Genomic DNA, 27,264 nt, shown 5'->3' on the forward strand with positions numbered 1-27,264 from the left:
GCCTGTGGAATTCTCTATCACAGAAAACTGTTCATCAGATATATTCAAAAGGGAGCAGGACATGGCTAAAAGGGATCAAGAGGTCTGCAGAGTAGGTGGGAGTGGGGTATTGAAAGTGCATGATCATATTGAATGGTGGTGCAGGCTCGAAGGGCTGAATGGCCTGCTCTTGCACCTATTTTCTACGTTTTGAATTGAGATAGAGAGAGAGAGAGGAGTGCTAAGGATAGGAAGAGTGGTCAAGAATGGATTACAGAGATAGGGAGGGTTGTAGAAACTGGGTTGAGGCCAGGGAGTGTTTTGAAACTAAGGAAGTGAATTTTAAAAATTAAAGGCAGTTCCGGACACCGAGTGAGTGTTGTTGAGCAATTGATGCGATGGCGCTGGGTGGACAGGCCTATCATGAGTTGAGGTGATGTAACCGAGTTTCTGACGAGAGGCTGGAAGATGGGAGAGTGCTCGGAGTACGTTACAGCTGTCATGTCTGGAGCTGACAAGGCCTTTGCTGGGTATGTCTGGAGCGGAGGCTGCTAGCATTCCTCACTGAGCTCATGCCTCCCGTGCTCCATCTGACAGTGCAGGGCCATCACAGAATAAATCCTAATAGTGGGGGAGTGAGTGCAAACTGTGGCTTTTCAGAGATGCTTCAACTTGCTGAGGGCAATAACTGTGCAAGAATGGCAATGTAAAAGGACACAGCAGAACATGCCCCTGGGAGGGTTCCCGGGTTACAGAGGAATAAAATACAGAGCAATGCTGGAACAGGGAGGGCTCAGTGAGCGACCTCAGGCAGGGCAGATAGGAACCCACACAGCCTATATTTAACACTGGCAAGCTGAACTTGTGGTCAGGCACTAGGTGTGGTTACTTGCCAGCTCTCACAGACATGGATAGGGAGGTCCACAGAATCCAACTCTGCAAAGGAAGACATGCAGAGGAGCTGGCAGCCAGGCTGAAGGGCCTGTGTCATTGTGTGGTGAAAGTTGTGCCGGCATTCCCCGCACCTCCCTTCCCACACCCACTCTGCCAGCTTGGAGCCCAGGATTGTTCTCTCCAAGTAAAACTCACTTCCCAGTGAAATTCCATCTGCACGAGGCCTGTGGCATTCCGGCGCAGCTGACAGCTCACAGGCAGCACAGTGGCAAGCACTGCTGCCTCACAGCACCAGGGACCTAGGTTCAATTCCAGCCTCTGGTCACTGTCTGTGTGGAGTCTGCACATTTTAGTGTTGGGGGATTAGTAGGATAAACAAGTAGGGCCTGGGTGGGATTGTTCGGGTACACTGAGGGAGAATTTTGCATGGTCAACACACCTAACCTGCACATCTTTGGACTGTGGGGAGAAACTGGAGCACCCAGAGGAAACCCACGCAGACAACAGGGAGAAAGTGCAAACTCCACACAGTGACCCAAGCCGCGAATCGAACCCAAGTGCCTGGAGCTGTGAGGCAGCAGATTTAACCACTGTGCTATTGTGCCACATCCTCTCCTCATTCGGGGATAACCTCCTCATTGCAGGGTCCAATTTAATGAACCTTTGCTGCACACCTCCAACGCAAACATATCCTTTAAATACCAGGTCCAAAACGCATGCACAGTATTCCAGATGCACTCTCACCAAAACCCTGTACAATGGCAGCAAGATTTCTCAATTCCTGTACTCCAATCACCCTTTCCAAGAAAGGCCAAAGCACCAATTGATAGCTATGTAGAAGTGATATTAGTGTAAACTGACCAGAAGCTTGGTCAGTGAGGGTCGTTTCTAAGGTGCAGACTCGATGGGCTGAATGGCCTCCTTCTGCACTGTAGGGAATCTATGAGAGGGTGAGTACATTGGATCTATATTCTCCGGAGTTGAGAAGAAGCAAACTTGTTGAAACTGACAAAACTCTGAAGGGAATCGGCTGGGCAGATGCTACGATTGCTTAAATTTTTAGTTTATTTATCAGTGTCACAAGTAAGGCTTACATTAACAATGAAGTTACTGTGAAAATCCCCTAGTCGCCACATTCCAGTGCCTGTTTGGGTACACCGAGGGAGAATTTAACATGGTCAATGCACCTAATCAGCACATCATACGGACTGTGGGAAGAAACCAGAGCATCCAGAGGAAACCCACACAGACATGGGGAGAACATGCAGACTCTACAAAGACAGTGACCCAAACCAGGAATCGAACCCAGGTCCCTGGCGTGTGAGGCAGCAGTGCTAACTAATGCGCTGTGCCACTGTACTGTTCCCAATGGTCAAACAGTCTGAAATACTGGGGACCGGTGGGGGTGGGAGGAGAAGAGAAACAGTCGCAGGATAAGGAGCCAATTAGTTAGAACCAAGATGAGAATTTATTTTGTTCAAAGCGTTGCGAGTCTTTGGAATTCTTAAGCTCAAAGGGTGGTGGATGCTCCGTCACTGAGTTTCTTTAAGGTTGGGATAGCCAAATCTTCTGGTCTCTCAGGGATGGGGGAAAAATGGGTGGGAAAGTGCAGCTGGAGCTCATGACTGGCTATGATCGTATTAAACGATGAGGCAGGTGGTTCAATGGGTTGTGCCACCTTCTCCTGCTCCCTACTCCTGGGTGTCAAAATCTATTCACTAATCTCCCCTATTTGAGCATCCTTGGGAGACTTGGCAACGAGAAGGATGCATGAACAAGTTGTTGTTGCTGACACACCATTCCTCTTTGAGGCTTACTGTTGAATCTGCCTCCGCCATCTGTTCAGGTAGCACATGCTAGCTCAGAGAAAAAAAAATCTTCCTCAGCCCTTGGAGAGGGAGCAGAAGAGGCTTACCAGGATGCTGCCTGGATTAGAGGGTCTGAGCTAAAGGAAGAGGCTGGACAAACAAGGGCTGTTTTCTCTGGAGCAGTGGAGGCTCGAAGTCTATAAAATTGAGAGGCTTCGATAGGGCTGACAATCTATTTTTTTCCAGAATTGAAATGTCTAAGACAAGGGGGTGTGGACTTCAGGTGAAAAGAGGAAGTTCAAAGGAGATGCGAGGAGTAAGTTTTTTTTAAACGTAGAGTGTCTGGAACATGCTGTCAGGGGTGGTGGTGCGACGTAGGTACGATAGAGGCTTTTCGAGAAGCACAAGATGCTGCAAGGAAGAGAGGGATATGGGCCAAGGACAGGCAGGAGGGATTACTGAGTCCCACAGTGCAGATGGAGGCCATTTGGCCCATCAAGTCTGAACCAATCACAATCCCACCCAGACTGTATTCCTGGAACCCTACACATCTAATCCCCCTGACACTAGGGTCAATTTAGCATGGCCAACCAAACCCACACATCTTTGGACTGAGGGGGAGAAACTGGAGCACCCAGAGGAAACCCACGCAGGTAAGGGGAGAACATGCAAACTCCACAGCAACAGTGACCCAAAGCCGGATTTGAATTCCCGGGTCTCTGACGCTGCGAGGCAGCAGTGCTAATCACTGTGCCATCCCAAATAGTTTAGATTTAGGCAGCATGTTCGGCATATTGTGGACTAAAGGGCCTGTTCCTATGTGGTACTGTTCTAGGTTTATTCTCCTTTCAATGATTGAATAGTCTCCCCTGGTAACCGGCCTGAATGCCAAAGGAACTGGTTTCTCATGTAACTCCAGTGCCAGTCCTTGTCAGTGCGAGTATCTGCACCAAATCACCTTCCAGTACTGCACACTCGGAGGACAAGCACCTCCTGTCTCTCCAGAGCCGCAATGCTTCATTCCTTTCCAGTTACTTCATAAATTCCCCTTCTGAAAGCTCCTATTGAATCAGCTCCAGTCATCAACCCTGTCAGGATCACAACTCACAGAGCGGAAAAATTCTTAATTCAAAATAATCACAATCTCTGGCTCAACTGAGAGGCCAAGAAATTGTGGAGCGATCCTACTTCGTGGGGAACAGCGGCGGAGAGAGAGAGACCAGGAGGAAAAGGAGGAGGGGGAGGTGGGGAAGGGCGAGGGGAGGGAGAGAGAGAGCGCGAGCGACAGAGCGAGAGAGAGAGACAGGAGGTTAGGATTTTCATCCAGAGGGTGACGAGTGTGTGGAATTCACTCCCACAGAAAACAGCTGAGGCCAAAACATTGTGTGATTTCAAGAAAAAGTTAGATTTAGGTCTTGGGGTTGAAGGGACAATGGGAAGGGGCGGGGGTGGAGAAATCAGGATATTGAATCTAATGAATGGTGAAGCAAGCTCAAAAGGGCCGAATGGCCCACTCTTGCTTCTAGTTTCTATGTCTTGAACTAAATCATGGCACATCATCTACCTTTTCCAAATTATTGTTATTCCTTTTGATGTATCGACTCTCTAGAAATCTGCCCATTTCAACACACTCAATGACTGAACTCCACAACTCTCCAGGGTAGAGAATTCCAAACTTTCACCATCCCCAAATACCTTCTTCTCATCTCGCTACTAAAAGGTTTGCCCCTTGTTCTGGTCCTCCCCACAGGCTGGGAAAATCATCCTTCCTGCATCTACCCTATCAAGACCCTTAATAATTCTGTGTGATAAGTCTTCAGAAGCAGAAGTCCCTTCACTAAAATCCCTTTATTTACAAACTCTAACAGCAGTACACAGAGAGCTAGCAGTTAGTCTACCTCCGGGGAGGTGGTGCGGGGGGTGGGGGGGTAGTGTCAGAGGAACTGACTTTCACAGTTAAATACAAGGCAAAGACTCCCTATCAACTGAATCCTTAATCAGGGAATTCATACTCCAATGGGCTGATGCAAGGTTGAATTATATCAGCTATCATCCCTCCAGACTCCAGTCTCCTCAACGACAATCCCACCATTTCCAGAACCAGTCTGGTAAATATCCGCTGGACTCCCTCCATGGCAGACACATCCTGCCCTGGGTAAGGAGACCAAAACTATACACAACTCACCTGTGCTGTCTCACCAAGGTTCTACAGAATTGAAGCAGGAACATCTTTACTCCTGCACTCAAATCAGAACTTCTTCACTCAAAGGGTGGTGAATCTCTGGAATTCTCTGCCTGTTGAAGTGGTGGAGGCTGCCTCGCTAAATATTTTTAAGACGCGGGTTGATGGGTTTTTGATAAGAGAGGGGATTAAGGGTTATGGGGAGAGGGCGGGAATGTGGAACTGAGCCACGACAGATCAGCCATGATCTTATTGAATGGCGGGGCAGGCTCGAAGGGCCAGATGGCCTACTCCTGCTCCTATTTCTTATGTTCTTATGTAAATCCCCTTGCTAAAAAGGCTAATCTACCACCTGCCTTCCAAATTGCTTGCTGCAACTGCATGGTAACTTCCTATGACGCAATGCTTCCCAGCTCCTCCAGACAGTGCAGATACAGAACTTCCTCTACCCCGCCCTTACACACAACTTCAGGAAGCGTAGTGGAGGACATGCTCCTATCTCCATCAACGATGATGAAGTGGAACTGGTCGAAAGCTGCAAGTTTTATTTTAGGTGTCCAGATCACTAACAACCTGTCCTGGACTCCCCATGCTGACACTATATTGAAGAAAGCCCAACAATGCCTCTACTTTCTCAGGAGGCTAAGGGAATTCGGCAAGTCAGCTACAACTTTTACCGATGCGCCATAGGAAGTATTCTTTCTGGTTGTATCACAGCTTGGTATGGCTCCTGTTCTGACAAAGACCACAAGGAACTACAAAGGGTTGTGAATGTAGCCCAGTCCATCACTCAAACCAGCCTCCCATCCCCATTGACTCGGTCTATACTTCCTGCTGCCTCGGGAAAACAGCCAGCATAATTAAGGACTTCCACCTTCTTCTGTCAGAAAAAAAGTCTGAGGTCATGTACCAGCCAACTCAATAACAGCCTCTTCCCTGCTGCTGTCAGACTTTTGAATGGATTTACCTTGCATTAAGTTGATCTTTCTCGACACCCTAGCTATGCCTGCAACCTACATTCTGCACTTCCTCCTTTCCTTCTCTATGAACGGTATATTTTGTCTGTATAGCACGCAAGAAACAATACATGGTGGCACAGCGGTTAGCATTGCTGTTTCACAGTGTCACGGACCTGGGTTTGATTCCCAGCATGGGTCACGTGTGGAGTTTGCACATTCTCCCCATGTCTGCGTGGGTTTCCTCTGGGACCTCCAGTTTCCCCTCACATTTTGAAAGCTGTGCTGGTTAGTTGCATTGACCCGAAGAGGCTGGGAGAATTTCAAGTAACTTCATTGCCGTGTTAATGTCAGCCTTACCTGTGACTAATAAATAATCTTTACACTGTATCTCAGTACATTAGACAATAATCAAATCGTAAAATGTGTGCACTACGTATGTGGGCGCACACGCACGCACATGAAAGGATCTATCCTTATCCCCTCCAGAGAAGGATGGAACAAGAGTGAGCCACTTACCTCAGACTCCTCCTCCACCTTAGCTCCCTCTGCTTGCAATGCTGACAGCAGAAGATCTGTATTTGTTGCGTTTGAGACTCTCCCTGAAAAAGTCAAACCGTAGAAAGGCGTTGAGAGAAATCACTGCGCTGATTTCATTTCGAGCTGCCCACCACCCCGCTCTTAGTGCCAGACAGGCTGAGGAAAGAACACCACACAGAACTGCCTTTGTTCCGAACCAGCATGAATCAAGTCTGGGGAAAACCACGAGTACAAACAATGCAACCACACAGCCCTCATCTTCGTTTCCCTATACAGGGAAAGACACAACCGACAAGCAGACTGTTCCATGGTGCTGTTAATGCTTCTCATGGGCCTTCTGATTTATTATTGTCACAATTATTAAAATACACACTATACAGACAAAACAAACCGTTCATAGAGAAGGCAATGAGAGAGCGCAGAATGTAGAGTTACAGACATAACTAGGGTGCAGAGAAAGATCAACTTAATGAGAGGTAGGTCCATTCAAAAGTCTGACAGCAGCAGGGAAGAAGCTGTTCCTGGGTCAGTTGGTATGTGACCTCAGACTTTTGTATCTTTTTCTCGACGGAAGAAGGTAGAAGAGAGAATGTCCGGGTGCATGGGGTCCTTGATTATGCTGGCTGCTTTGCCGAGGCAGTGGAAAATGTAGACAGTCAATGGATAGGAGGCTGGTTTGAGTGATGGACTGGGCTACGTTCATGATCCTTTGTAGTTTCTTGCGGTCTTGGGCAGAGCAGAAGGCATACCAAGCTGTGATACAACCAGAAAGAATGCTTTCTATGGTGCACCTGTAAAAGTTGGTGAGAGTTGTAGCTGACATGCTGGATTTCCTTAGTCTTCTGAGAAAGTAGAGGCGTTGGTGGGGCTTTCTTAACTATAGTGTCAGCCTAGGGGGAACAGGACAGGTTGTTGGTGAGCTGGACACCTAAAAACTTGAAGCTCTCTTTCTACTTTGTTCCCATTGATGTAGACGGGGGCATGTTCTCATTTATGCTTCCTTCCACTCTATCTACATCTCCTGCTGCTCCTCTCTCCCTCAGTCTACATACATGCTCAACCACTCCCTGGGGAACGAGTTCCACATTCTCACCATTCTACAAAGACTTTCTCCTGATTTTCCCCACTGATTCAGTAGTGATTGTCTTCTTTATGTTGTATCATCCTCAGGCTTTTGCATTTGGAGCGGCACGGTGGCACAGTGGCTAGCACCGCTGCCTCAGTGCCAGGGACCTGGGTTCGATTCTCGGCTTGGGCTACTTTGTGTGGAGTCTGCATGTTCTCGCTGTGTCCGTGTGGGTTACCTCCGGGTGCTCCGGTTTCCTCCCACATTCTGAAAGACGCGCTGGTTAGGTGCACTGACCTGAACAGGCACTGGACTATGGCGACTAGGGGAATTTCACAGTAACTTGCAGTGTTAATGTAAGCCTTACTTGTGACTAATAAATAATCTTTAACTTTTTTACTTTTCAAGTGGAAAATACCACCTCTACGACCACCCCATAGCTTGACATTTTAAAGAGTGACATGAGGGACTGAACACAGCATCAAGATAAAAGACTGTGGGTGCTGGAATCTGAAATAGAAACAGAAAATGCTGGAAAATCTCAGCAGGTCTGATAGCATCTGTGGAGAGAGAGTAGAACCAATCTTTCGAGTCTAGATGACCCTACGTCAGAGGTGAAGAGAACTGGAAATTCGTTGAGATTTATACAGTTGTGGGGGTTGGAGCATGAGGGGCTGGAAAGAGGGCTCGTGGTAGGTAGAGGCCAGGGAGAGATGGACAGAGATTTCATGGACAAAATGACAAAGAGAATGTAATCTATGACGATCACAGACAAGAAGCTGCTGATCGCAGCACATTCACAGAGCAGTGTGATACGGAGACGGGAACTGTGCACAGTGACTCCCAGTGTGATACGGAGACCGGAACTGTGCACAGTGAGTCCCAGTGTGATACGGAGACCGGAACTGTGCACAGTGAGTCCCAGTGTGACACGGAGACCGGAACTGTGCACAGTGAGTCCCAGTGTGACACGGAGACCGGAACTGTGCACAGTGAGTCCCAGTGTGATACGGAGACCGGAACTGTGCACAGCGAGTCCCAGTGTGATACGGAGACTGGAACTGTGCACAGTGAGTCCCAGTGTGATACGGAGACCGGAACTGAGTGGAGATTGTTGGGCTACATAAACAAAAGAGTTTGGGTGCATTGTGAACTTTAAGGTCCTTTCAAGGAGCTAGTACAGGAAAACTGGAACAAATTGCAACCTTCTCTATCTCCCTATCTCTGTAACCTCTTCCAGCCCCTACAACCCAATCTTTGTAAACTCCTCCAGCCCCTACAACCCTCCCTATTTCTGTAACCCCCTCCAGCCCCTACAACGCTCCATCAATATTTACTGTAGACATGAGAAGCCCATGGTTTATTGGCATGGTGAGAAGATTGGCTGGCTAACAGGGAAGCAGAGAGTAGGCATAAACAGAACTTTTTCAGGCTGGCAGCATGTAACGAGTGGTGTGTCACAGGACTTACTGCTGGGAACTCAGCAGTTTACAACGAGCATACATGATCTGGATAAAGGGAGAAGTTGCCAAGTTTTCTGATGACACAGAGATAATGCTATGTTTGGATACAGGTACTGTTCAACGATATATCAATACACACATAGGCATGGAGATAGACTAGCACTGCAGCTTCAGATTATTTTATTTGTAGATTGTACACTAATGGAGTGTACAATCCCTAAACAGCAAGCTAAACATACTAGATAGGTAGGAAAGTCGTGAAGAGGAATTAATTTGATTTGCCACATTTATTGTCACAGCGAAAAGTATGGTTTCTTGCACAGTGCACATACAAAGCATATCATTCATAGAGAAGGAAAGGAGAGAGTGCAGAATGTAGTGTTACAGTCATAGCTAGGGTGTAGAGAAAGATCAACTTAATGCAAGGTAGATCCATTTAAAAGTCTGAGGGCAGCAGGGAAGAAGCTGTTCTTGAGTCAGTTGGTACGTGACCTCAGATTAAGGGTGCTACAGAAAGATATGGATGGGCAAATGGATTATAATGTGGGCAAACGTGAAATTATCCATTTTGACAGGAAGCATAATAAAAAAATCAATATGGTGAGAGATTGCAGAACTCTGAGGTACAGAGGGATCTGGGTGTCCTAGTGTGTGAATCACAAAAGGTCAGTGTACAGGTACAGTCAGGAATTAGGAACACTAAGAGTACATTATCATTTATTGTGAGGAGAAGGGATTACAAGAGAAGGGAGATAATGGTTTCTTTTGTATAGGTAATTGGCGAGACCACATCTGGAGTATTGTGTACAGTAACCCGAACCCTCATTATAAAAGGAAAGACATAAATGTGTTAACAGTTCAGAGAAAGTTTACCAGACTCATATCAGGAATGGGCTTATGTGGAAAGTGGCTTGCATCCACTGAGGTAAGAAACAACTTGATTGAAACACAAAATCCTGAGTGATTCTGACAGGGTGGCTGTAGAGAGGACACTTCCTCGTGGGAGAATCTAGAACTCAGGGTCACTGTTTAAAAATAAGGGACTGCTCATTTCCAATGCAGATGAAGCAAAATTCTTATTCTCAGGGAATGGAGCGTCTTTGGAAGTCTCCTCTCAAAGGCAGTGGAAGCAAAGTCTTTGAATATTTTTAAGGCGAGAATGGAGAGATACTTGACAAACAAGTACGGTGAGATGCAGATTTAAGGATAAGGATCATCCATGATCTTGTGAAATGGCAGAAAAGGCTTAAGGGACAGACAGGCCTGTTGCTGCTCTTTTTCTTTGCATGTAATCCTCCCAGATATCTGTATTCAAATTCTAATCTTCGAGACATCGCTTATTTGAATGGCTGCTCCCATTTAGGTTATAGTACATTCCCAATATCAGCGAAAGCCATGCCTTCAGCTCCCTGGGCCTGATGCTGTGGACTCTGCTCACTAAACTGTCCAACTTATCTCCTCCCATAACAGCTACAGAAAGGAAAGCAACAAATAGAAAAATCTCACAATGTCCTGCAATGCTTCAGAGTCAAAGAAATACAACTGAAATTCAGTCAATGCTATAATTAAGCTAAATAGAACACCGCCCACATCCCCCCCCCACCGGCAGCGCGGCACTCCCTCAGCACCGAGCCCCCGGCAGCGCGGCACTCCCTCAGCACCGAGCCCCCGGCAGCGCGGCACTCCCTCAGCACCGAGCCCCCGGCAGCGCGGCACTCCCTCAGCACCGAGCCCCCGGCAGCGCGGCACTCCCTCAGCACCGAGCCCCCGGCAGCGCGGCACTCCCTCAGCACCGAGCCCCCGGCAGCGCGGCACTCCCTCAGCACCGAGCCCCCGGCAGCGCGGCACTCCCTCAGCACCGAGCCCCCGGCAGCGCGGCACTCCCTCAGCACCGAGCCTCTCAGAGTGCAGCGTTCCCTAGCACTGATCAGCCCGCCACCCCAAGCAGTGCAGGACATGCCCAGTCCTGACACCACCCACCACCCCCCCCACTCCTCCTCGCCACCTCTCGGCAGAACAGCATTCCCTCAGAACTAAAACTGGAATGACTTCAGAATCAGTGCTACCCACTGCGCCATTGCTGACATACAAGTTTCCCTAAAACATACATTTTGAAATCATGCTTTAGCCAAGCTATCATTCCCCTGTCCCCGTCGCTCCTTTCTGTGACTCAGAATCCTCTCTCACTTTTCCCATTATCTCCACAGCTGAGCTTCTCCAGCACTTTCTGCTTTTATTTCCCATCTCCAGCACGTTATGTAGATGTCTCGGGAATTTTCCATTGCAAAACATGATTGCAAGATTGCAAATCGTAGCAAATTCCTCGTCTGCTGTGGCCTGACCAGAGGAAACTCTAACAGCTCTCTCCATATCTTACTGCATGTCCCTGGGCAAGCTGCTCGATAGCTTTTTGGATAGCATAGTGGTTAACACTGCTGCCGCACAAGGCCAGCGACCTGGGTTCGATTCCCGGCCTTGGGTCATTGTTTGTGCTGAGCCTGCATATTCTGCGTCTGCGTGGGTTTCCTCCAAATGCTCAGGTCCCTCCCCCCCACAGTCCGAAAGACGTGTTGGTTAGGTGCATTGGCCATGCTAAATTCTCCCTCAGTGTACCCAAACAGGTGGACTAGAGGTTTTTCACAGTAACTTTAACGTAAGCCTACTTGTGACTAAGTAGTAAGTAAATAAGCTGCTTAATAGGGCAGGCATTGCAGATTCAGCAGCAGCACAGCTCTGAGGGTCAGGCACACTGGGCCACGATGCCAAGGTTCTGTGCTTTCATTCCTCCACAGTACCCGGGACTTGGACCCCCAACCCTGCACTAAAACAACACCCCAGAATATAACTGGAGGTGGACAAGAAGGGGAACTAGCCAGTATCGTGTGGAGTAAAGAAAAATCAGAGGCTTCCGACTGTCTCGGCCTGAAGGCTTCAAGTGGTGGGATCTCGCTTCCCACCATTCGGAGGGTCCTCGCTGACTCTGAGTGCCCCATTTCACACTCGAGGGAGAAGTACGTGGCTGCAGGTGGAAACATGTGGCCCCCTCAATTACTGCAAGGAGAGATATCATCTTAGAAGGGTCTTCAAACGAGACTTTGTGAGTAGAACTTTGGTAAGTTAAAGGGGGAGCCACATTACTGGGAGTACATTATAGGCCCCCAAAGAGTCAGTGGGAAATAGAGGGGCAATTATGTGGATGGTTCACAGACATGTGTAAAATTTCAACATTTCCAACATAAATTAGAAGGGGTGGATTTCTGGAAACGTATCCAGGGGAATTTTTTGTATCAGTATGTAGCAGATCCAACAAGGGATGGTACTGTGCTGGATCTGGTTCTGGGGAAGAATGCCAGACAAGTGTTCAGTGAGGTGGGGGGGGGGGGAGCATTTTAGCAATAGCAACCACAACATAGTAAGGTTCAAATTCAAGGAGAAAGATGACCTGCAAAAGACAGCTTTGGATTGGGATATGTGACAAGAGCAGGAAAATGTGATTAGCGTACATTAGTTATCATCAGTGCAGATTCTATTGGCTAAAGGGCCTTTTCTTGGACTCACTTGGGAGGAAGCCCTGTCTGAGCATGGCTGAGCAACCAGACAGGTCAGCAACTCTCCAGTCCCTGAGGCGTCAGTGCTGCAGTGGACAGACGAAGAAACATAGGAGCACAACTCTGGGCACCAGAAACCACAGTGTGTCAAAAGGGGTCCCAGGGCAGGGAGTGTGCAGTGGACACTGGGTATTAGGAGAGAGGTTGGAGGGATGGGGGAACTTCAGAAGGGGCTTTAGATGGAAGGTTTCCTTTCCTACAACCAATTGCTGCCAGAGATATAACTGTTATTTCTCAGGCCTCCCCTACAGAAGTTCAATCCTCCTGCCAGCCTAAAAACTGAGAGCAACTCCCCTTAAGTTGCCAATAATTCTTCACCAAAATGGCGACAGTGGCCTTCTTGTCAAAAATCTTGCTTTGGGAGCAATTTAGCATGGCCAATCCACCTAACCGACATGGGGCGGCACGATGGCTAGCACAGCTGCCTCACAGCGTCAGGGACCCAGGTTCAATTCTGGCCTCGGATCACCATCTATGTGGAGTCTGCATGCTCTCCCTATGTGGGAGTGTTCCTCCCACACTCCAAAGAAAAATTTATTTACTAGTGTCACAGGTAGGTTTACATTAACATTGCAATGACGTTACTGTGAAAATCTCTTGGTCGCCACACTCTGGCACCTGTTCAGGTACACTGAGGGCGAATTTAGCACGGTCATTGCTCCTAACCAGCACGTCTTCTGGACTGTGTAGAATCCCCACTGAGCCTGCACAAACACCCAGGGAATGTCGTCGTAACCATGCATAATTACTCTGCTAATCTCGCAACAGTTGGGTAACCCACCTAACCCACACATTTTGGAGGAAACTGGAGGACCTGGAGGAAATCCACACAGACACGAGGAGAACGTGTAAACTCCACACACACAGTGACCCAAGCTGGGAACTGAATTCTGGTTCCTGACACTTAGAGGAAGCAGCCTAACCAGTGTGACACCATGCTGCCCTAAGATTGGGGCAGCGATTTATAGAGTCATAGAGGTTTACAGCATGGAAACAGGCCCTTTGGCCCAACTTGTCCATGCAGCCCTTTTTTCTTAAGCCCCTAAGCTAATCCCAGCTGCCCACATTTGGCCCATACCCCTCTATACCCATTGTACCCATGTAGCTATCTAAATGCTTTTAAAAAGATAAAATTGTACCTGCCTCTACTGCTGCCTTTGGAAGCTTGTTCCAGACATTCACCACCCTCCGGACACTTTTATATTTCTCCCCTCTAGTTTTAGACTCCCCTACCTTTGGGAAAAGATACTGACTATCTACCTTGTCTGTGCCCCTCATTATTTTTACAAACCTCTATAAGGTCACCCTCAGCTTCCTATGCTCCAGAGAAAAAAGTCCCAGTCTACCCAGCCTCGCTTTATAACTCAATCCATCAAGTTCTGGTAGCATCCTAGTAAATCTTTTCTGCGCTCTTTCTAGCTTAATAATATCCTTTTTATAATAGGGTGACCAGAATTGCACACAGTATTCCAATATCTTACCAATATCTTGTACAACTTCAACAAGACGTCCCAACTCCTGTATTCAATATTCTGACTGATGAAACCAAGCATGCTGAATGCCTTCTTCACCACTCTGTCCACCTGTGACTCCACTTTCAAGGAGCTATGAACATATACTCCTGGATCTCTTTGTTTAAAAAAGCTGCAGGGAAAAGCCTGGGAACTACAGGCCAGTGAGCCTCACATCTGTGGTGGGTAAATTGTTGGAAAGTATTTTGAGAGACAGGATCTATGGACATTTAAAGATGCAAGGACTGATTAGGGACAGTCAGCATGGGCTTTGAGTGGAAAATCATGTCTCACAAATTTAATTGAGTTTTTGAAGGGGTAACCAAGAAGATAGATGAGGGCAGTGCAGTTGATGTTATCTACATGGACTTTAGCAAGGCCTTTGACAAGGTACTTCATGATTAGGTTGTTGCGTAAGGTTAAATCTCTCCAGCGCCCTACCATTAACTGAATGTGCAAAAATCCACACAGACAGCGACCCTACGTTGGAATTGAACCCAGGTCCCTGTCGCTGTGAGGCAGCAGTGCTAACCACTACGCAACCCCTCTCCCCCACCACCCCAATGAAGCCTTATCTAGCCAGTTAATCTCAAGAATACGAAGACAGCAATGCAAGCCAGTTCACATGCTGGTTTTCAACTCCATGGGCCTCTTGTGAGTGACTGCCTGCTCAGGCAGCACATGAAACTGACTCATGCATTTTGAGTCTGCAGCTGAGCTGGGTGCCCAGTGGCAGTTTACCCACTTACCCAGCTTCTCCTTCTGCTCCAGGACCCCGTTGTACAGTCTCTGGAGCTCCTCGTACTTATCCTGCAGCCGGCCCTTCCCGCCCTCCAGCCGAGGCCGAAACTCCAGGTTCTTCTCCGCCAGGCTGCGGTTAGTCGCCAGTGACATCTCGCGTTCCAGCTGGAGGTTCTGCACCTGAGAGAAGGCAGGACGGAGGTCAGAGAGGTCCCAGTGCTGAGCGAGAGAGAGAGAGAGAGAGAGTGTGGAGCTCTCTGGTGGAGGTACGAGGGGCCCCAGCAACAGGAGAGACAAGGAATGGGTTGGTGGCAATACGAGATCCAGGATTAAAGGTGCACATCCAGTGAGAGATGACGGAGAGCACACATCACAAGGCTGAGGGAAGGAGCACCACTGACAAAGAGTAAATTCTTTGGCTATCCCTAATTGTCCCTTGTGGTGGCTCTGGGAGAGAGGGGAAACCGGGAGTGGAAGGCAGGGGGGTCTGGAAGGGGTGGAGGGAGAAACCAGGAGGTTCTCCTGGTGGGATGGAGGGAGAAAACCGGGGAGGGTGGGGGTGGTGAGAAAGAACCGGGGGGGGGGGGGGGGGGGGTGGGAAGAACAGCGAGAGAAAGAACCGGGAGAAGTGTGGGGTGGGGCGAGAAAAGAGAACCAGAGAGAGAGGGGGTGGTGGGGGAAGAAACCGGGAGGGGGGGAGGGGGGGGGGGGCGGAAGAGGACCGGGGGGCGGTGCTGTTGGTGGGGGGAGGGGGTGGAAGAGAAGGTGGGGGGAGGGGGTGGAAGTGGACTGGGAGAAGGTTTGGGGGGGGGGGGGTGCGGTTGGTGGGGGAGGGGGCAGAGAACCGGGAGAAAGTGGGGGGGGGGGGGTGAGGGGAAAAAGAACCGGGAGAAAGTGGGGGGGGGGGGGGGGTGAGGGGAAAAAGAACCGGGAGAAAGTGGGGGGGTGGTGGGTAGTGCAGAACCGGGAGAAGTGGGGGGGGGGGTGGGGCAGCCTCTTATTTTCCCTTTAGCTCCAGTATTTCTCCTCGTACTGATTTCTGTTGCGACAGGAATAGTTTATCCTTTTTTTTTATCCCGATTTAATCCCTCAAGACACGGCCTGTCCTCTCTGTCTCTCAGTGTTCCTCATTAGTGCCATTATTGATTCTGGAGTCTCACACTGTGAGGAGAAGGCAGCCACAGGCCCAGAGCCTCATCCAGGCCAGGCAGAGAGAGTGTGTGTGTGTGAGCTCTGATACTGCTGTACACTCTGGGAGCTGGGGAATGCAGCTCTGCAGCTCCCTGACTGGCTGAGGGTGGATGAAGCAGGGTCAAGGCTTGGCCAAGTAAACACGGGTACGAACAGAGCAGAGGAGGGAGTTAGATCCAGACCAGAAACCGGATGTAAATTACCCTCCCCCGCACACCGGCACTCTCATTTGCTGAAGAACGGGGAATTCCAGGCTTGGTCTAAACAGAAAACTTACAGAAAATCTTGCTGAAAAACTTGAGCACTACTTCCTCTTCTGGACACGCCCTTTGTAAAACACATGAAGCATTTGGAATTTTAATTATAGCTTGAAGCCATTCAGCCCATCCTGTGTGTACGGTGGCCAGGAGTGATATATCCAGCAGAATCCCAAACTTAGTCCGTATCCTTATAGGTCAGTGTCCAAGTATTAAAGATGACGAGTTTAAGTCCCTTGTCACCCAGGTACAAAACGATTTCAGGACCCTTAATTTAAAAAGTTGTTTCTCAATTCCCCTTTCAGCCTTCTACAAATTATTCAAAATTTCTCACCTCGGTTATTAACCGCTCTGCTTATTCTCCCTCTCCAGTCTCCACACCTTAGTTGTCTCTCCCCTCAGCCTCATCTGTCCCGATGTAAACAATCCCAGTCTGTCCGATCTCTCCTCATCGCTAACCTTACCCATTTCAGGCAGAACCCTGGCCAATCTCCCTCACAGCACAGTCAGGCTCACCATATAAAGCACTGAAAAGAATTGCCCACCGTAATCCACTTGTGGGTTAAATAGTGTTTTAGAGACCAAGCATAACTGGCGGCGCGGCACTCCCTCGGCACCCACCCCCCAGCGGCGCGGCACTCCCTCGGCACCCACCCCCCAGCGGCGCGGCGCTCCCTCGGCACCCACCCCCCACAACGGCACAGCTTGTTCGAAGGGAATCTTTGATTGGTAATGGCTAATGATCTGATCTAACTGGGGAGACTGCTGATCACAACTCTCAGATCAGCTATTTCTGTAGCACCCTCTACTCAGTCTCTCACTGTGTTTCCAGGTGTTGCGGTAACCTGAAGCCAGAGCAAGAAAACCAACTACCACAACGTGTCAGTGAATAACTCGTTATACTCAGCACTCCGAGGGCAATGTGAGAATTCAATTCACCTGCTCATTCTGTACCTTCAACCTTTACACAGGAACAGGAGGAGGCCATTCAGCCCCTTCTCCAGCCTGTTACACAGGAACAGGAGGAGGCCATTCAGCCCCTTCTCCAGCCTGTTACACAGGAATGGAAGGAGGACATTCAGCCCCGAGCTCACCCTGCAGGTTCACCTTTATGAAGTAACTATTTCTCATCTACATTGTCCCGTCTTTCTATCAGTTCACTCAACACCCTGAACCCCCGCTAAAAGTATTCAATCTCAATCCCCAGAATGAGCGGACTGATCACCTGATGCAATTACACCTTTACTTGAGGAGAGTACCACAGATTGGTGCACGGGATTCAGGTATCGTGTAAACCAGTCGGCAGGGGATCGCCCCTCTGTGCCCAACAGTAGCTCCTCAACCAACACAACAGGCTGCCAGCTCCTGAGCAGCACGATTTGCTGTTGGATCTTGCTGTGCACAAGCTGACTGCTGTGTCCCATACATACCCGGACACAATGAGCACAATTAACAAGAGGATTGATGCTGTGTCACGTTCTGCCAAGCCTGGGGACACAGAAGGTGCTGGAAAAACTCCAATTTCTCTTTTGGACTTTGAACACATTAATTCCACTTTAGCAGCACTGCCCAGTGTTGGCTGGTGTAAACACCGCAGCTACCTCACCCTGCTGTACCTTGGCACGCGTATACACACACACACACACACACACACACACGTGCACGCCCCCCCCCCCCCCAGCCCAAACACACGTGCATGCACCCCCACCCTGCCCCACACACACGCATGCACCCTCCCCGCCCCCCACATGCATGCACCCCCACCCTGCCCCACACACAGACACTCTTGAGTTTCCTGTGGCCTATGCACCCTCCAATATTTCAGATGTCAGGCCGTCAGCAACTCAAAGGGCCGATGGCAGGAAATGGGAGGAGACACTGAATATTGCAGATTCCCAGTTGGGCAAGGTTTAGTAAGCAGATATGCTAAGCTCTCTCTCTCTCTCACCTCCTCGCTGTCCAACACCAAGCCTTCTAGCTTCTCCTGGCTGTTCAGGATCTCCTGGAGTTCCTCGCGGCTCAGACCCTTCAACTTGTTCATCAGAGAAACTGATAGGAAAGATTCCATTGGGATCTGGAAAGGAGAGGGGACACAGTGAGCAGTTCCACTTCATCCAGGTTATCTCTGTCCCCTCTGCCCATTATATGCTCACGATGTGGAGATGCCAGGCATTGGTCTGAGGTAAACAGTAAGAAACCTCACAAACCAGGTTAAAGTCCAACAGGTTTGTTTGATAGCAAAAGCCACTAGCTTTCAGAACGTTAGCTGCCCCTTCATCAGGTGAGTGGGGAATTCTAATCACAAACAGGGCAAATAAAGTCACAAACTCAATTTACAGAATAATGATTGGAATGTGAGTCTTTACAGCTAATCAAGTCTTAAAAAGGTACAGACAATGTGAGTGGAGCGAGCATTAAGCCCAGATTAAAGAGATGTGTATTGTCTCCAGACAGGACAGTTGGTGATATTTTGCAAGTCCAGGGGGTCTTGGGGGATGTTGATGTAGAGTGCCGAGACATCCATTGTGACCAGGAGTGCTCCTGGTTCAACTGCTCCACGTGTGCTGAGTTTCTGTGGGAAGTCGGTAGTGTCGTGACAAAAGTTGGAATTCTTTGTACAATGGGATTCAGGATGCCCTCGACGTAGCCAGGAGTAGTTCTCGCACAGAGTCCCATTGCCCGATATGATGGGACGGCCGGGTGTGTTTGCCTTCGGGAGGCAGTAGAGATCTCCAACGCGGTGAGTTTGTGGGATGAGAGCACTGAGGGTGCTCTGAAGGTCCAGATCAAAAGTCTTGATCAGAGTGTTGAATTGACAGGTGTATTCTTTGGTCAGATCTGCAGGTAACTGTCTGTAGTGTTCCTCATTGTTCAGTTGTCGGTAAACTTTGCAATAATCCATTCTGTTCAGTATGACGATGGCCCCGTCTTTGTTCTCCTGGAGCGGAGAAGCTACGACATCTTCTCCAGAGCCTTCAAAGTGTCATTGATGAAGACGAACATCTCACCAAGGCCATCCCCACACCCCCACTTCTTGCTTTCAAACAACCGCACAACCTCAAACAGACCATTGTCCACAGCAAACTACCCAACCTTCAGGAGAACAGTGACCACAACAACAAACAACCCTGCCACAGCAACCTCTGCAAGACGTGCCGGATCATCGACATGGATGCTATCATCTCACGCAAGAACACCATCTACCAGGTACACGGTACATACTCTTGCAACTCGGCCAATGTTGTCTATCTGATATGTTGCAGGCAAGGATGTCCCGAAGCATAGTACACTGGGGAGACCATGCAGATGCTACCACAATGGATGAATGAACACCGTTCGACAATCACCAGGCAAGACTGTTCTCTTCCTGTTGGGGAGCACTTCAGCGGTCACGGGCATTTGGCCTCTGATCTTCGGGTAAACATTCTCCAAGGCAGCCTTCACGACACACGACAGCGCAGAGTCGCTGAGCAGAGACTGTTAGCCAAGTTCCGCACACACGAGGATGGCCTCAACCAGGATCTTGGGTTCAAGTCTCACTATCTGTAACCCCCACGACTTGCCTGGACTTGCAAAATCTCACTTACTGTCTTGTTTAGAGACAATACACATCTCTTTAACCTGTGCTGAACACTCCACTCACATTGTACCTTTCAGACTTGATTACCTGTAAAGACTTGCATTCCAATCATTATTCTGTAAATTGAGTTTGTCTTTTTATGCCCTGTTTGTGATTAGAATCCCACTCGCTTGACGAAGGGGCAGCCAGTGCTCCAAAACCTTGGAGCTTTTGCTACCAAATAAACCTGTTGGACTTTAACCTGATGCTGTGAGACTTCTTACATCATATGCTTGACAGAGCTCGGTGAGGAGGGCTTGTCTCTCTCACTCACTTTCTCCCATCCTGTTAACTGGAGCAGAGATAATGCAAGAATTGCTGCACCTCCACTCAGTCCAATATCCAGAAACATATTAAATATTGATGGGTGTATGTGTTACAGAGAAAGAGATGTTAGATGTCTTAAAGCAAATCAAGGTAGATACATCCCCAGGTTTTAATGAAGTGAATCGCAAGACATCAAATCCAGTCCTAAGGAGCGCTACACCGTCAGAGGGCTGGCCCCAAAGTTGGGGGAGGGGGGGGGGGGGGGGGCACCACACAGCCAGAGGGTCGGCACCGAGGGTGGGGGGGGGGGGGGGGGGGCACACCGCCAGGGGGCCAGTGCAAAGGGGGCGCCGCACTATTGTTTGCATCGTACTTTAAACTCTGGCCAGGTCTGCACTCTTAGCTGGACGTTAGACATTGCACTAATGCAATGTTGAACAACAGCAAGGTAGATTTCCCACTCTGCCCTGCGGCTAATCATTATCACGCGATTAACATCAGCTCATTGTCAGATTACTGGCTGTGGAAGTTTGCAGTGTGCAAATTGGCTGTTTGGTTTCCTGTATTACACAGCAACTGTGAAGTACCTCAACTGCTGAAAGTTTTTTCCTTGTGTCGGGACAGGCACTCAGTAAGTGAAGTCTCTCTCAGGTGAAGCTGGACGTATACATCACTCCCCGACCCTGGCAATCAGGATTTAGCAGCAGGGGACACAGAGTGGAACAAGGGGCTTCGTTCAAAACAGCCCAACTTGCAAATATTTGTTTTGTAACTGTGTGGAGATTTGGAATGAGCCTTCCATCACAGGACTGACCCCGGTACAAACTGACCTATTGAAATAATAAATCTGACGCAATGGGTTTGAGAACTAAAGGGCTGATTTATGACAGGGACACACACCAGGAAAGGTCCAAGCCCCAAACCAGCCTAGATCTGAAGTTCACCAATCCAATCGGGTAACCCTGTCACACATTGAAAATTACCGATACTATAGCTAAACCTTTCCAATGTAAAAATACAAACAACACTGCAAGTTCAGCTGGGGAACTGTGTCCAGTTCCTGGACTCTGGACTCTAGGGAGAACGTCTGCACCTTGGGAAGCCAGCAGAGGGGACTGACCAGACTGGGCTGAGGGAATGTGGAGGGACTAGGATCAGTCGTCTAAGAGCAATAAAAGTTAAGAGGAGATTTATTAAAAGGTGTTGTGAGTCATGAAGGGTTTGTAATTTGAAGAGATAGAGAGAATGCATTTCCAGCGAATGGAATTTTTTTCCCCCTCTGGAAGAGCAAGTTGTGTGACACGCTGTCTGAAGATGCAGTAAGAGCATTTTCATATCATAAAACTTTCAAAAAAAAAAGGGAACTGGATAAATGCGTGGGGGAACAAATTGATGGGGTTCTGAGAGAGTGGGTGGAGAGCAAACAGATGGGCAGAATGTCCCTTTACTGTGGTACATCATCCCACCAGGAGGAAGGCTTTTCATTCTCCAAACCAACCCTTCACCCCACCCCTCCCCCCCCCATAAGGCTTCACAGCCAGGAGATGCACATGCCAGCATGCACACAGCAAGATCCCACGCACAGTTGATCTGTTTCAGTGATTGAGAGTCAGGTTTTGTGTCTCAGGAGGAAAGGCAGGGGAAACAGGGCGGGTGGGGAGAATCCCTTTGCTCGCTCACGATTTGTTTCCTGACAGAGCCTCGGTTTTACTTCTCAGCTGAAGGGCAGCACCTCCCTCACAGTGAGTCTGAGATTTACAGCACAGAAAGAGGCCATTCGGCCCATCGTGTCTTCACTGTCCATCAGTCACCCACTATTCTGTTCCCATTTATCAGTAATTGGTCCGTAACCTTGCCCGCCAAGGCATTTCAAGTGTTCATCTAAATGCTTAAATGCTGTGAGGGTTGTTACCTCAGTCTTTTAGGTCAAACCAAATAGACAAATTCAAACTAAATTAGGACAAAATAAAAGGGGCAGCTCCCCAAAAGGAAGGGGAACAGCCCGAACAAAAACAAAAGTACAAAGGAAACTTAAGACACATCAAATCAAAATGTGATTGTCGGGGTCTATAACGCACCCCAGCCCCTGTGGTCCCCAGCAGGCACAGAAGGCGTCAACTGCGCCCGTGGACACCGCATGCTCCCTCTCCAGGGACACCTGGCCGTGAACGTAGCCACGGTAGACGGGCAGTTGGGATGGACGATGCCGTCGATCGCCCGTCAGTGAGCTCCGGATTCCCACCACCCTCTGAGTGAGTTTTTGTTAAATCCAGTGTTTGGGCCAAGGCTCGGATCAATGTTCCCGTCTGATTTCAGAAGGGCACGCATGCTAGCCCCTGACTTAATGAAGGCAAGTGATGCCACACCAATGGAGGAGTGTGTGTGTGTGTGTGGGGGGCGGTGGGGGAGAGAAGAATTCACCGGGAATCGCCATGTAATGTGTGCCATACCTGCGGTCAAACTGACAAAACAGACTCGCTGGGTTGCTGCACCGATGCCCAGATCCCTTGCTGAAAATCTTCGTGCCAAAATCCCACAAATGGAAGGGTGGGTGGGGGTGCTACAATTCTTTACTCCTTCCCGCTGAAGAAACGGCTCCTGATCCTAACCTTTAAATTCCTAGGAGGACGTAGCACAACTCCCACAATGCAGAAAAGCTTGAGAACCGAGCAACGATTGCGGTGGTGGGGTAGGGGAAGGGATAAGGCACAGTGATCCAGAAGACGATCTGTGATTATGGAAGCCACCTTCAGTGATCAAATCTTCGCTGTGAGGAGGAGGAGGAGAGAGACAGAGAGAGAGGATGCAGCTCAGAATGGGACACAGTCTCTGGCCTCCTGCTCCGAAGTGAAGTCCTGAAGAGATTGCAGTGAAACGAACCGGTTTTAAATAAAAATCAACAGCTCTGTCCTCATCCAACTCCGTCCCCACACATTGTGATCTGTCCAGAAGCCTTAGTTGCCTGTTCCAAATGAAAGCCAACCCAAGAGAAATATCTGAAAAGTCGCCCTCTGCCTCCAGAGATCAGGATTCTCGAATTCCAGAAGTGCCCTCCCTTACAAAACTGCAATTCCTGTTGCCAAAATTCAGGACTATGTCCACGGGAAATCAGGATTTCCCCTTCCTTCTGTATCCTGGATAATTTCCAAGAAAAACAAAAAAAAAAATTCAGGCTTCTCCCTTTCTTCCGAAGCAGGAATAACAAAAATCCAGGTTCGATACCTCCAGAGGCAGGATCATCTGGAGGAAAAAACTAGACTCTCCTCACATCAATCCAGGGTGGCCTCCGAGATTCAGATCCCCTCCTTCCAAATCCACAATATACTCTGCCAAAGAAAATAGAAAGGAAATTAGGAATCAACTATAAAGGTCAAAGAAACCCTACAGTGCAGAAGGAGGCCATTCAGCCCATTGAGACTGCACCGACAATAATCCCACCCAGACTCTATCCCCATAACACCACATATTTACTCTAGCTAGTTCCCATCACACGAAGGGGCAGTTTAGCATGGCCAATCCACCTAAATCACACATCTTTGGACTGTGGGAGGGAACAAGAGGAAACCCACACAGACACGGGAGGACATGCAGACTCCACACTGACAGCCACCCAAGGCCAGAATTGAACCCAGATTCCTGGAGCTACAAGACAGCAGTGCTAACCACCGTGCCACTCAATCAGCTCAAGTCAAAATGACAGTTACATAAGAAATAGGAGCAGGAGTAGGCCATCTAGCCCTTCGAGCCTACCCCGCCATTCAATAAGATCATGGCTGATCTGTCGTGGCTCAGTTCCACTTTCCCGCCCTCTCCCCACAACCCTTAATCCCCTCTCTTATCAAGAACCCATCAACCCGCTTCTTAAAAATATTTAGCGAGGCAGCCTCCACCACTTCAAAGGGCACAGAATTCCAGAGATTCACCACCCTTTGAGTGAAGAAATTCCTCCTCAACTCCGTTCTAAACCGCCTCCCCTTTATCTTGAGGCTGTGCCCCCTAGTCCTACTGTCTTTTTTGAGCGGGAAGAGTCTCTCCACCTCTATCCTATCCATCCCATTCATCACCTTATACGTCTCAACGAGATCTCCCCTCATTCTTCTAAACTCTAACGAGTACAAGCCTAGTTTACTCAGCCTCTCCTCGTAGCTCAACCCCCTCAACTCCCCAAGTTGTAAAACTCCTGGGTGGTCTCAAAGCCAAGAGGGGGGAAAAAAAAGGAAAAAAATCAGGATTCGCCTCCTTCAACTGTCGAATGAGGTTAAAACAAAGATTCCACTCTACCAAAGAATCCTAATAATCTCAAAAACAGGGAGGTAAGAGGGGGAAATAAAAGGCTTCACTTCCTCCTGCCAGGCAGGATTGCTTCCAAGAAAAGCTCCTTCCACGTCCCATGACTTTTCTCAGGTTGAACTTTTGTTTGAAAGTTTCCCTTCCCTTCCTCTCTTACAGCAGAGAGTGCTGGAGCCTGCCCAGTCCTCCTCCCTGTCCGACCTCCTGTTGCTTCCCTAGATAGACACACACACACACACACCCACACACAGAGACCCCTCTCTCCCTCTCCTCCAAAGCCCACCAACACCTCTCAAAGTGGCCAAGTGGGGTGAAAGGTCACTGGGTTCAAAGGTCAACCAGGCAGGTTGCCCCCCCCAACAGCAGCTGTTATGGAGGGGGAGGGGAGAATCCTCTTTCCCTTTCCCTCCTCCTCCTCCTCCGATCCACACACACACACCCCCCCGGCTCTCGTTTTGCTCAACCCCTCGCCCTCCACTGTGAAAGGCCGCAGCCTCGGGCCCTTGCGTAGACAGCGCCTCCTCCCCACCTCCCCGAGCTCCCACCTCCGCCATCGCCGCCGGCCGCCGAAATGACTCACCCGCAGCCGGGCTGTCAATCACCAGCCACCGGCCCCGCCCACACACCGCCGCTACCATTCCAACCAACCCCCCAGCTCAGGCAAGAGCGAGGGAGGGGGGGGGTTAACTCCCTACTCACCCACCTATTCGACAATTATTGACGCCGAGATTTTCATTAGGCGGCCTACTACTGCTAAAAACACAATTTCTACTATACATGTAGTGTCCCAGTCGGCGTTCTTTCCACACTGAGTGCAAAGTTGAAACAGTCCCGCATTAGACACCCCTCTCTTTCCCCATTGGAACAGTCCATGGGTGTGGACTCCACCATATGAAGGGCTGGGGGTGCCCGTTTCTGAGTTTTGAAAACATCTCTTTACAAACCTCTCAATTGTCACCTTTTTAAAACATAGATTATGTTCAACTTTAAGTAAATGAAACAGGCGCTCTTTAAAACGTGTGCCAAGTTAAGAGGGGAGGTATACATTTAGTCTCTCCCCCCCCCCCTCCGCCAGGAGGATTGCTGGACAATGGAACAAGCCAGCAGGAGATGAATTGGACTGGTCCACATGGCAAGGAGGGGAGTAATACTTCTCTGTGATTGCTTTAACGCAGGTTTTCCATGACACCTTAAACAATGAGGGCTGTGGTGGTCACAACGTTTAACTAAAATGTAGCAATGGTTAAATCCAGTTGAGGTCAGAATGGATTTCAATGGTGATTTCTAAAGAAAATTCCCTATGCCCCTACAGGCAGGAGTTGAAAATGACCCTGTTGCACTGATAGAGGGGTTTCAGGTGACGTAGTTCTGCCCCCTCCCCTCCCCTCCACAGCTCGCACACACCAGAATACAACTCTGTACTGTTCCATCACAAGGTTTTTCAGAGGATCAGCAACAGAGCTACTTTTATCTGCTTTTTTTTAAAAAAAGGTTATATTATAACACAAAGCTGTGTCCAAAGAACTCTTTATAAGAACATAAGAACATAAGAAATAGGAGCAGGAGTAGGCCATCTAGCCCTTCGAGCCTGCCCCGCCATTCAACAAGATCATGGCTGATCTGTCGTGGCTCAGTTCCACATTCCCGCCCTCTCCCCATAACCCTTAATCCCCTCGCTTCTCAAAAACCCATCAACCCGCGTCTTAAAAACATTTAGCGAGGCAGCCTCCACCACTTCAACGGGCAGAGAATTCCAGAAATTCACCACCCTTTGAGTGAAGAAGTTCCTCCTCAACTCCGTTCTAAACCGCCCCCCTTTTATCTTGAGGCTGTGCCCCCTAGTCCTACTGTCTTTTTTGAGCGGGAAGAGTCTCTCCACCTCTATCCTATCCATCCCATTCATCATCTTATACGTCTCAATGAGATCTCCCCTCATTCTTCTAAACTCCAACGAGTACAAGCCTAGTTTATTCAGCCTCTCCTCATAGCTCAACCCCCTCAACTCCGGTATCAGCCTAGTAAACCTCCTCTGCACTCCCTCCAAGGCCAAAATATCTTTGCGCAGGTGCAGCACCCAAAACTGCACACAGTACTCCAGCTGTGGCCTCACCAATGCCCTATACAGCTGCAGCAAGACCCCCCTACTTTTATATTCAATCCCCCTCGCTATGAAGGCCAGCATCCCATTCGCCTTCCTGACCACCTGCTGCACCTGCAGGCTGGGTTTTTGCGACTCATGCACAAGGACCCCAAGGTCCCTCTGCACCATCGCCTGCTGCAGTTTTTCGCCACGTAAGTAATAGTCCTTCCTACCATTATTCCTACCAAAGTGGACCACCTCACACTTGCCAACATTAAATTCCATTTGCCATTTCCTGGCCCATTCGCCCAGCCTATCTAGATCCTTCTGCAGACTCTCCACACCCTCTGCACAATTTGCCGTTCCCCCAATCTTGGTGTCATCAGCAAATTTCGACACCCTACACTCACTCTTGATCCTATGCTCTTGATACATCTATGTATTGATACATCTATGTATGGCCAAATTCCACTCCAACTCCATGTTCAGGTTTGCTGATGATACCACTGTTGTGTGGGGGGTGGGGGGATCTTTCGAGTGACACCACCGTTGTGGGTCGGATCTCAAACAACGACGCGATGGAGTACAGGAAAGTGATAGAGAATCTGGCGAAATGGTGCGATGGCAATAATCTCTCCTTCGCTGTCACTGAAATGAAGGAGACAGTCATCGACTCCAGCAAACATAGTACGTCCTTGTCTGCATCAAGGGGAATGGAGTGGAAGTGGTCAAGAGCTTCAGGTTTCTCGGTGTTTAGGACCCCGTCTACACTTCCCACAGCCTTGGAAAAGAAACCAGCATAATCAAGGTCC

The 27,264-nt window shown here is 49.0% G+C and overlaps 1 protein-coding gene across 2 annotated transcripts in view; it reads right to left on the reverse strand.

Annotated features, from left to right (window-relative positions):
• The window catches only part of LOC145351999 (vacuolar protein sorting-associated protein 37B-like), a 29,403-nt gene extending 4,458 nt beyond the window's left edge, over positions 1-24,945 (reverse strand). Inside the window, exons 1-5 of one of the 2 annotated variants that reach the window (XM_080201855.1) lie at positions 24,918-24,945; positions 22,533-23,408; positions 18,145-18,270; positions 14,757-14,928; positions 6,339-6,421 (exon numbers count right to left, since the gene is read on the reverse strand). In XM_080201855.1, coding sequence (XP_080057981.1) covers positions 6,339-6,421; positions 14,757-14,928; positions 18,145-18,264 — 375 coding nt within the window. In that variant the 5' untranslated portion in view covers positions 18,265-18,270; positions 22,533-23,408; positions 24,918-24,945. Of the gene's footprint in view, positions 1-6,338; positions 6,422-14,756; positions 14,929-16,216; positions 16,262-18,144; positions 18,271-22,532; positions 23,409-24,917 lie in introns of those variants that run through there. The other variant, XM_080201857.1, reaches the window with a different exon arrangement.
• Between the last annotated feature and the right edge of the window lie 2,319 nt (positions 24,946-27,264).

The sequence above is a fragment of the Carcharhinus amblyrhynchos genome, chromosome 13 (genome assembly GCF_965287045.1).
Source record: "Carcharhinus amblyrhynchos chromosome 13, sCarAmb.v2.hapA, whole genome shotgun sequence".
Taxonomy (NCBI): domain Eukaryota; kingdom Metazoa; phylum Chordata; class Chondrichthyes; order Carcharhiniformes; family Carcharhinidae; genus Carcharhinus; species Carcharhinus amblyrhynchos.